Source organism: Pimephales promelas, chromosome 12, assembly GCF_988280905.1.
Source record: "Pimephales promelas chromosome 12, fPimPro1.hap1.1, whole genome shotgun sequence".
In the NCBI taxonomy this organism is placed as follows: Eukaryota; Metazoa; Chordata; class Actinopteri; order Cypriniformes; family Leuciscidae; genus Pimephales; species Pimephales promelas.
In genome coordinates this window covers 25,587,663-25,599,558 of record NC_142780.1, presented here as the reverse complement: position 1 = coordinate 25,599,558, position 11,896 = coordinate 25,587,663, and the positions used below count along the sequence as shown (strand labels likewise).

Genomic DNA, 11,896 nt, shown 5'->3' with positions numbered 1-11,896 from the left:
ATCAAAGATACGATTTATTAACAATTTTACTTTTTACGACAACAGAATAGCTTTAATGTAAACCATAATATTAAAATAATTATCAGTTTTTGACATTTTATACATTGTTCATATTCTGTATATTAGTTTAATTTTATTTAATATAATTGTTTTAGTTTTAAAAGAAATGTACAAATATTAATAATGTTCATGTGCTTGATTATGAACGTAACCTTGTTTTGCTGCGAATCTGCTTCCGATAAACACCACGCTAGCTGTGAAAGAGCCATCGTATCCACGTGAGCGTAGAACTAATCGAAATTGTGCGGTGTATACAATTTTCTCTTTACGGTTTTCCCAAAAAAACACAGTCGAATTTGTTTTCAGATTGTTACAGCCATGTCTTCTTTTAGAAAAGCCTCGAAAACTAAACAACGAGACCACAAAGAGCGATCACAGGTAAGTGTAAACATACTGCTCGCGTGCTGCCTTATTAAATTGTTGTATTACAAAATAACTCAAATTCGTAACAATGTATTATATTTCATCTGACAAAATAATTGTTGAAAGAATGTAGATGTGGGTTAAGTTAATTCGGTAAAGTAAGGGTTTTCTGAAATCCGATGGCCTCTTTAGCATTTGTCATTTCCTAGCGAATGAGAAGACTTAACTTACTTTAGCTCACCAAATCTCTTATTTGTTTATTAACGTGCATTTTCCCCCATCACAGCTCGGTTTCAGGAAACATTTGGGTCTGTTAGAGAAGAAGAAGGACTACAAACTTCGTGCAGAGTAAGAAATAAAAAATATTTGTCATTTTATTGTAGGATGTTGCACGATTTACGTTTTGTTGTTTGAAATGTTCAAAGTCTGAAATGTTTTGTGATTACACAAGTAGCAGTTTGTCGTTCTTTAAAATAAATTATAGTTCATTAGATAGTAGTAAATAAAAGGTACTTTGTACAGTGTAATAGCACTGAGTTCTGTATAATAATTTTAGAGCTAACGTTGATGGTGATACATTTTATGGTGATAAGATCACATTGCATTATATTACCAAAGCTGATTTACTTTTACCATAGGTTTGTTTATTAGAATATAGTTAATGCTGCACATTATCATTTCAGTACAGTTTACAAACCAGTTTTTTTGTAATACAGTGATTACCACCGGAAACAGAAGACCATCCTGGCCTTGCGCAAGAAGGCCATGGATAAGAACCCTGATGAATTTAACTTTAAGATGATACACAACCAATTACAGGTTTGTTGCCTCTTAGAAAGTCTTCAGGGGCTACTCTTTTTGCAGTTTCCAACTACAGTAGTCAACAATTGAAGTTCATTAAAGTTGTCCTAAGACAAGAACAGGCTTTGTTCAAACTTTAATGAAAGGTTTTGATCCACTTCAAATGTTGACTACTGTGTAATATAACCCTGCTTATATTGTGCTTCTGTTCATTCCGGTTAGGATGGTGTTCACGTGATCAAACCAGAAGAAACAGTAATGACGGATGAGCAGAAGAAGATGATGAGGACCCAGGACATCAGATATGTGGAAATGAAGCGGGTGTCGGAGATGAAGGTATGGCTAATTCTTAAGTATCTGAGTATCTGCGGTTCCATCCCCCTTACTGTTGAGATTAATGGCATAAGTGTTTGTATTTTTCAGAAAATCGAAAGGATGAAGTCAGAGCTCCATTTTCTTGATGTCAATGAGGAAAAGAAAAATAAACATGTCTTTTATGTGGACTCAAAAAAAGAAGGTAATCTTGTATAACTGTACCTTTTGGAGGAAACCGATGGAGCTTAACCCTTTTACATAGTGTTTGAAATCTAATGTTGTGTTTTAAATGTGCCCTATATAATAATAACAGGTTTATAGTACCATATTACATGCATTATGATGATTACATTGCAAAGCCAGAAAAAAATAAACATTATTATTGCAATGTACATTTAAATTTGACTCGACTTTAGCTTTAGTTGAAGATAATATTGTGTGACCGTGTACTTGTTGTATGCGAAATTTTATGAAATAAAGTTTAACATCAACATTTTATTATTAAATTCCCAAATCTGTTTTTGTTTCATGCCAGTGAAGGATTTTGACCTGGCCACACGCCTCAACACAGTGCCTGCATTGGTGGACCGAGTTTATAACAGACCAACAATAGAGACCCTGACAAACGAGAGCGTTCTGGGAGCGGTGGAATCTAAGTCAATAAAAGTAACACATTCTCTGTATAGCATACTATATACATACGTATTTGTACTGTGTACAATGCACTGTTAAACAATAACTTTATTTTTATTAACAAAGATTAATAAGTACTGTAACAAATGTGTTGTTCATTTTAGTTAAAACATTAACTAATATTAATGAATGAGACCAATTTAAAGTGTTACCATGATAATGTATAACTGTATAAATATCAATTAATATGAAAATATTATTTAAATAGCACATTATATCAATGATTGATCATTTATCAATTATAAAAATTATAAGAAATCCTATTTTCTTCTAAATTTCCTCTCTGAATTTGTCCTCTTTCTCATATTTGTCTTTTTCTAACATGTTTTTTTCCACTTTTCTCAGAAACTTTCCAAACAGAGGAAACAACAGTATCTGAGGCTTTCAGAACGTATAGACCGAGAACAGGCGATGTTTGTCATTACTCAAAAAATCCAGACGAGAAAAGATCTACAAGTGAGTGAATTCGTCTACATTCCCCCTAACCTTTTCAAAATGAGCACTGCAGTACTGATGAGGACAATTCCTGTCTCATTTATGTTTACTTCGGCATGGATTCAACAATAATCTTGTATTTTTTAAAATATTTTTTTTATCCTGTCTTATTAGTTGTTGGACATTCTTCGAGTATGTTTGTTTGCATTATTGTGTGACATCTCGGTTGTGCTTTTATCTCTGACAGGATAAGGTTAAGAAAGTGAAAGTGCGTAAGGAGACCAGCACTGCTCCTGCCATCTATAAATTTGAGACTAAGAGGAAGAGATGATGTCTTTGGATCATCACACTGAGGAAACAATCTCTGTCTTGTGGTTGTCAATCAGCTGTAATATCTATGAAGTGGACGGAATCTGTGGATTTGTCTTTCCCCTCTGTAACGTACGCAGAGGAAAAAAAATGCTGGGCATCTTGCACACTATAAGGCAAGGAGATTGTACATATTTATGGCAATTCATTTTTTGCTTTGAAATAAAGTTTTGTCTTTAAAGTTTTGTAGTTCTTTGGTTTTATCAGTAGATGGCACTAGCACATCTCATCAAATTTACAACCATGAAACCAAATGAGCAACTTTCCTGCCACTTGAAGTTGGCATTACTTTCGAAAATGTAAATACTGTCTTCACAATTCAGCCAACTTGTGAATTATATCTTAAACTATTGGATTATTTATTTAGAAAATGCACCAAAGAACCCTAGAGATCAAGAGATCAGAGACCATTCCTCCATCTCTCCAGATCCCTTAAACTCTGAGGTCCATGTTGGGGTGTTCACTCCACTCATTTTCTGGGGTTCAGGTCAGGGGACTGGAATAGCCATGGCTTGCATGAGATGCTTTTGTATTCCTTCTAGTCCCCCTAACCCATCTTGAATGTTTGCTGCCCCAAAGCTCTTTGTTTTTCATATAGACTATAGAACCCAGTCCCGTTTGAAGTTCCAGTAGTGTCTGGCAACTAAAAATGCTGGGAGTTTGTTTTTGGATGAGAGCAGAGGATTATATATAACTCTTAAAGGATGAGTTCACAATGAAAATTGTGTCATCATACTCACCCTGTTAAAAAAAAGAAGATATTTTGAAGAATGTTGGTAAACAGACAGTTGTACCCCATTGAATTTCATAGTATTTTTTCCCCTGCCATAGAAGTCAATGGGATCCATCAACTCTGGTCATCGACATTCTTCAAAATATCTTCACTTGTGTTCAGAATTTTCATTTTGAAGTGAACTAAGGTTTGAAACACTATTGTGCGTGTGTGTGTGACACACTTTTGTTGTTTTTATCCTTTGCATTTTCACTTGGACACATAATGTTTAAAGAATTCAAAAAAAATGTACATTTATCAGAACTTTAAATGGCCCACTTTTAAACACTCTTGCACCAATCTTGTTCCTACCTGTGTAATTGTTCATGTGAAAGGTTGTGTGCTGTCTGCGCAGACTGAGCTTTTTGTGTCGTCTCTGCGTGGCTTGATTGATCATGCAGGTGGCAGCGGCTTCATAAACAGGCCCCATCCATTACTCTCTCCTGGGAAAGAGAGAGGAGGGGTGAATCAGGAAGAGGGAAATGTCATTGTGTTCAGGAGGAGCGAGCCAGGAGTCTATCTGTGCCAACGCTGACCACAGGAAAAGCTGTTTGTAATGAATGCGGTGTGGATACTGCTACTGTACTGTAATGCTGGCACTAAACATTTTACTTTTTTTTAAGGAATTACAAGCGTGTGTTCACAATGACATGAACATGCACGTTTAAGCCTCATGATATTTACAAAGCAGCTCCGTGTGACCTATCAATATTGACCTTTTGTATTTGCAGAATTCTCAGCCAAAAGAAGTGACAGGCGGAGTGTGCGCACATTTATGCGTCATGTGGTTGAGTATTCGTCACTGCGACCGCCTCGGTTTAAAGTGGAGGGTCACGCAGCCGTGTGCACAGTTCCGCTCTGCTTCCGTCTGCCTTTACACAGAAGGCCACTGTTCTTGCTGAAGCCTGTCTTTCATTCAGATCAGCATTTGCACAGGGGTCATGGCTGCAGGTCTGCCAGTGCAGTGTTGGTAGTGACCCCTAGATTTGAAAGATATTGGTCAAAATTCACCACATTGTCCCATTATGTTATTCACAACTTTCTGGGCCGGCAGGTTTCATTACAATTGAACCCTATGGAGGAGACAGCTCTTAAATTTAATCAAAAATATATTAATTTGTGTTCCGTAGATGAATGAAAGTCTTACGGGATTTGAACAACATGAGGGTGAGTAATTACTGACAGAATTTTCATTTTTGTGTAAACTATCCCTTTAAAGCCGGTCTGAACATTCGGGAGAAAGTTGATTGAGCGTCTACATTCGTAGTTAATGCATGAATATCTATATCTGCTATAGACTTCAGCAGAGGATTTTGCTAGACTAACACAATATAAGACGAAGGCTTCATCTAAGATGAAATATTGAGTTTATACATATAAAAAACACAAACCAATATATTCTCACCTGTGAAAGGTTATCCCATTTCTTGTGGAATATAAATCTCTGTGGTTTCACAAGCAGAAGCTGTGCAATGTTGTGGCATCATTGATTCTTATTGAGTGATGACACAACACGCTCACCGTTCCAAGATGGTGGGCTCGCCGACCCCGATTTACAGTTACGTATACATGTCTATGCCTCAAAGCAGCACTCAGTTATTTTTCCTGTAAAATGAAACACACATAAACACAAAAACATAAGTAAGTATTTTGGAAATTGTAAACTCTTGTACACTCACATAACATGAAGTTTACATGAATGAATGAATTGTACATAACAATATCATTAAGATGCCTATAGGGTGGAATTTCATGCCTACTTTAAATATTACAATTTTTTCTTTTAATTAACCCACACTCCAAACTCCTTAACCATAAACACTACTAAACCATATTTGGGGTTCACAAATGTCAAGAACCTGGATATAGTGGTTATATAGTTTTTCATTTTCAATTAGAATTGTCAAGTGTTTCTCACATTTTGAAAAAAAAAAAACATATCTAAAAAGACTGATACCGTAGTGAAATCATTAAGATGAGTAATTAATTGGGATAATGTCTTTAACCTTACCCCTGAGTAATTAATATGAAGTGATTCTGAATGGCGCTAATAAAATGAGTTACAAATGATGTTGAGGCCCCTCAGTATGTAAACGAGTGTGAAGAACCTTATCATAGTAGAGCAATTTGCTAATTGCAGATTTGTATCTAGAGTATCACATTGTAACACATTTCCATGTATTAAACTGTAATTACAGACAAAAATAACATGTGATGAATAATTTGAACGTATTATTGCAAGAGCTTTTCACAGATGTATAGTAAATTGAGCTTTGTGAAACACTCTAGAAGTAAGGACGTTCCTTTATCGCTTTCCAGCATTGGTGACTCGGTGTAGCTTTGACCGGAGAACGATGGCCTTGGCTGTTATTAAAACACCTGAGCCTTGCTGAATGTCAAGCCCTTAGCTGCCTCTCTTCTGCCATGCCTCAAAGACTTCTTTCCTTAATGAGGTTAAGAACAGCTCTAATCGATTTGCCAATTATGGTGCAGGGCAACCGGGTGGGTGAACAGTAGAATCGGTGGGTCGTGCAGAAAAAAAATGGCTAAGGTTCTTATGCCTCCTTTGAGTTGCACCGCAGTTTGTCACATGGCTTTTGAAGTAGCGGATTGTAGCGAGAGCTCGAGGGGTGGGGGTTTGTCTCTGTGCCAGAGGGAAAGCGATTGAAGGAAAATCTTTATAACCCTCACTGCGTGCGAGTGTGTGCGTGTGTGAGGTGGGATCACAGAGACCCCTTTAAATTGTCACTAATTAGCCATGAGCCTGTTTGGAAGAGGCACTCGAATTGATTAAATTTGCATGGGAGTCTAAATCACGCTAAGGCCTCCTCCCCGGTGGAGCTCGTTTCCCCCTCTGCTCCCCAGACATGGCGGGCCCATTGGGGGGGACCCGCTGCGGGTGAGAGGACAGGACAAGGCGCGGCGCGCACCCATCTGCCTGGGTATTACCGTTAGTCCATCACTCTCCCACTGGCAGCCGTGTGCCTGGGGGATGTGTTCATTACACTTTAACTACTGGATCTGTCCTTGTCTGCAGGCAGCCGGGTGTCATTGTCTGTCTATCTCTGCATATCCCTCCACACTCTGCTTCACTCAGCCTTATAGAACAACAGTCTGGCTTTATGGTCTATTATGGCCTGTTAACTGATGCACATTTTGTTGTGTCTGTTGGCTACTTTGTTAGTCTCCCTGTAGGTTTTTGTAAACTGCTCTCCAGCAATACTTTGAGACCATAATGGTGTAGTTCACCCAAATGGAAAGTGTCATCATCGTTTACTCACTATAACTCTGTTTTAAATCTGCATGACTGTCTGAATTTCTTGCTGTTTTTTTTGTCCACACAATGAAAGTCAGTGGGGTCCAATGTTGTTTGAACTTCAAAGTTCTTTTAAATACATTCGTTTGCATTCTGCTGTAGAAAGAATTGGTTTGGAATGACGTGGATTTAATTTATTTCTGAGCGAACTATCCCTTAAACCCTTCTGATCTATTGAAGTTGACTTTTATGTTTGACCCCATTGATGTATGTGTATAATGAGAGTCGTTTTCCCTTTCAAAATCTTTTAATACATTGAAACTTAAACACTTGTTTCACCACAAAGGCATTCTTGTTTCAGAAATGTGACTAGTAGGTATATGCAAGATATAGACCTTATTCAGAGCGGCGCCATGACAGGTATGAAAGTGAGGCTGTGAGGGATAGACTTACCGTGTTTCCAATGGTATCCGCTGTAAAAAGATGAATAAAGCTCCTAGATTGCTTACATTGTCGGGAGTTTTTTGTCAACTGAAATTTCTTGGAAAGATATTTTTCCAGTGTTTCATGAGCAGAACAATCCGAAAACACATTAAACAACAGTACAGCCCATTGAAGGGATGCATGTCTATCCCTCACAGCCTCGCTTTCATTCTCATTAAAAATCAAAGATGGCGCTGCCGTGAATAAGGCGTATATCTGTGCCATGTTGGTTATCGGCTATTATTCAAGTGTTTTTGTTTGAAATATTTCAAAAAAATAATTAATTCTTTCAATTCAGAATTCTTCTGAAACTTCTGTTTTGCTGTAGCTCTGTATATTTTTTTATGACATCGCTGTCGAAGAGTAATTCGCTGGTGAGGTGGATTTACTTGTGTAGAGTTAACAAAAGTTATCATTGGCACTTTGGCACAGCGGATGTCATGCATGACAAATCAAATGTCAGTAGACTGTGAAGATTTTCAAACGAGCGGTTCATTCAATCATTAAATCTGTGAGATCTTACCATCATGCTGTGAAAATATAAACCCAGAAGACAGAACACAAAGAGCCTGAAAAGGGCTGGGGCCAACGTCTATATACCAGTTTGAGAATGTTTGCATATAAATTCATAAATCTGGGGTTTTTTGAGACTCCAAACATATGTAAAATTTTCATAAATTATCAATGTGAAATTTAAAATGAATAATTATCAACCGTATACTTCAATGTTAAGTATGTTTTGAGGCAGAATGTGAGGGTTAAATCTTTAACATTTGCTTCACTATTTTAATAATACTTTTATATCATGACATTTGTTATCTCTCCATATTGCATTATCACTATTACTGTAACACACATTCCCAGCAAACCTCGCTCTCTGTCTCTCTATTTCTCGTGGGACTGGTCCTACGGGCTGTGTGATTGCTGTAATCAGATCACGCTGTTAATCAGAGTGTGTTCGTCAGTGTCCTGATGAGCGGCCCTCGCTGATTGTAATGCGATGCTTCTGTTTTAAAAAAGCCCCCCCTTCCTGAGCACTAACAGTATATTCTCCCTGTCTATGGCTGAACAGGACAGCCTCGTCACCTAGGGGATAATACAAGGTGGGAAAAAGAGAGAGCAGGTGGGGGTGTGTAGCGGGATTTGATGTCCGATCTTTGGGACCCTGTCCTGTCCTGTCGTACAAACAACAGCATTCTCTGTATCTCGTCGTCTTTCTTGTATTTTAATGAGGTCCAAGCAGTGATACTCTTATGGCTGCCTCATCAGCCAAGTCCCTACAAGGGCTGATACAAATTAATTAACCTAATTAGAGGCTGTGATTGCAGGCGTGATTGTGTGGGCCGGGGGAGGAGGGTGGCGAGGGGGGCTGCGCTGGCAGGCAGGGCTCGGGCTGTAATAAGCCGCGAGGTGTGGGAGAAAAGCCAGATCACTGTGCATGGCTAATGAGCGGTAAAGAAATCCCCCATCTCTCCTTTTCTCTCCCCTCAGACTCCGTAAAAGCTTCCTCTGTCTTTTTCATGTCTCACAGGCCCCTTTCATTTTTCGCCTATTGTCTCTTCAAATCAATCCTGTTTCAATGTGCTGTTTTCACATTTACCTCACACCTCATATACGTTTATTATATGTATATGTTCCCATATGTTTTTGCTTGACTTTCCTCAGTCTTTGTGGTTTATGTTCTCTTTCTTATCATTTCCTCCCTGTGATTTGTTCTGCTTCTCCTTTACTTGTGCTCATCCTGGATTCTCTAATGTTAATACTTTAAACCCATCCAGTCCACTGGGTACTGTGATACTTATCTTAAACTTCACAATCTGTCTTTCTTTCTCTCTCTCTCTCTCTCTCTCTCTCTCTCTCTCTCTCTCTCTCTCTCTCTCTCTCTCTCTCTCTCTCTCTCTCTCTCTCTCACTCTCTCACTCTCTAACCCTCCCCCCTCTCTCTCTAACACACACCACAAGAGCAATATTTAAATTTCTTGCTATTTGTTTTGGAAACAGAACAAGGATATTCTGAAAAACGAAGCAAAGCGCATTTTTTCTTGCCTGGATCAGCAATTCTAACGTTTCTAATGAGTTGGTGGAAGACTGGAAGCGTTATCTGAGGGAAAAAAGATTCTCAGGAAGGCACAAATGTTCTTTTCTGCCTTGTGTTGAGAACACACAGTGCCCACCTCATAGTCATAGTTTGCATTTATTGAGTCCAATTCATCCAGTGTCTTTTGGTTAAATGATGTGGCGACAATTCTCTGTGTATGAGATTGGCGTGACTTTATAGTGAAATTTAGCTAATAAGATTATTTTCAACCTTTACAGAGATATACAGTACATTAACACTATATGATAATTTTCTCTAATCAACAAATATGTAGCCTAGTTATTCATTTAAATCATATTGGAATAATTCAATTTTAAACTATATATTAAAACACACACGTCACGCACACACACATATAGACCATTTTGCAAGATGTAAACTACACTTGTCCAGAAACACTTCCTGTTTCAGTTTGTAAATGGTTTCTTTATTTCAAATGTAAAGAAAACATCTTAAATATGTGTGTTTAACTTTTTGATTCACTTGCATATGTTCTGTTGGTTGTATTTTATTCCAACGTTTATGTAGTGTTAAAAAACAAACAGGAAGTGCTTCTGGACCAGTGTTGTTTACGTCTCGCAAAATGGTCTATAGCAGTCGGTAACCTTGTAATGGGCTTTGCTCAGATGTGGAAGTGACAATTAACAGAAAGCTGTATATCCTTGACATCTTATTCCCTCTCTCTTTCTCTCTTTAGATAAGCACTGTGCTGTCATGAAGAAGGTAAGCACAGCTCCTTTGGATTATCTTCTCATTTAGCAGTCACATTTAGTCTTTAATTAAGTTGAGAGTGATACCCCGGCAATGAGCTGATGCTATCATGGGGCCGCTAGGGCACACTAGGTGATGAGGGCCCGAGATTGGACCAGTAAGTACTATGTTAAAGCCTGTGTGTGTGTGTGTGTGTGCGTGTATGGGCTAAGCGTTGCTTTCAGAGCTAAACAGCTGTAGAGCGGCCGCTATCAGATATTTATAAGAGGCTCATGAATATGGATGGTGGCAAGATGGGGCTGATGTTTGTCCTCTAAAGGGGATGAAAGGAGAATGCGCTCTCCTCCCGGAGAGACACAGTCAGGACCGCTTGGAGAGGAGGGGTGGAGGGGGTGTGCACAGTTTAACGATAGGGAGAGATTGGTACCGAAAAAGGGATGACACTTCCTTTCCTCCCAATCAAAATTTATTGGTCAAACTGCTTAGCAAGACACTTTCATTCATGAAACAATGTGTTACAAAATCTACATTTCCGCACCAAAGTTAGCAAAATAAAAATAGAAAATGTCAGTATAATGGAAAATATATAGTGTATATACTGTACTAATACTGTGTTTGACCCCCTTTCGCCTTCAGAACTGCCTTAATTCTACGTGGCATTGATTCAACAAGATGCTGAAAGCATTCTTTAGAAATGTTGGCCCATATTGGTCGGACAGCATTTTGCAGTTGATGGAGATTTGAGGGATGCACATCCAGGGCACGAAGCTCTTGTTCTACCACATCCCAAAGATGCTCTATTGGGTTGAGATCTGGTAACTGTGGGGGCCATTTTAGTACAGTGAACTCATTGTCATGTTCAAGAAACTAATTTATAATGATTCGAGCTTTGTGACATGGTGCATTATCCTGCTGGAAGTAGCCATCAGAGGATGGGTACATAGTGGCTAAAGGGATGGACATGGTCAGAAACAATGCTCAGGTAGGATGTGGCATTTAAACGATGCCCAATTGGCACTAAGGGACCTAATCCCCCGCATCATTACACCACCACCACCAGCCTGGACAGTGGTAACAAGGCATGATGGATCCATGTTCTCATTCTGTTTACGCCAAATTCTGACTCTACCATCTGAATGTCTCAACAGAAATCGAGACTCATCAGATCAGGCAACATTTTTGGAACACGCTGGAGATAACAGGAGGATCATTGAAAGACAATCATGTTAATATTGATGATACCAGACAATGAACAAAATCGAGTATATACTGTATACAGGAGAAGCAAACAAAGGAGCTAAATGATAAACAGAAATAATTAATCAAAAACCTAGGAAATTAACAAGGGATAGACCACGAGAAATCAGGAAACATGGAAAACCAAAGTAAAACACAATTAAACTAAACATAAACATGACAATGCACATTTTAGGGAGTAAAGGTGAATATATATTTTCAAGTTAAAGATAAATATTGTGAATGCTCATTGCAACAATTCATAGGTCACTCTATAAAGACAAATATTTCTATAGAATCCATGT

General features: G+C 38.4%; 1 protein-coding gene across 1 annotated transcript; it reads left to right on the top strand.

Annotated features, from left to right (window-relative positions):
• The first annotated feature begins 239 nt into the window (after nt 1-239).
• Nucleotides 240-3,217, top strand: utp11 (UTP11 small subunit processome component). Its single transcript, XM_039679546.2, has 8 exons — nt 240-438; nt 710-771; nt 1,140-1,242; nt 1,447-1,560; nt 1,648-1,741; nt 2,075-2,205; nt 2,578-2,688; nt 2,915-3,217. Exons 1-8 carry the CDS (start codon nt 379-381, stop codon nt 2,996-2,998), a joined length of 759 nt encoding a protein of 252 aa, XP_039535480.2. The 5' UTR covers nt 240-378; the 3' UTR covers nt 2,999-3,217.
• Nucleotides 3,218-11,896: the final 8,679 nt, after the last annotated feature.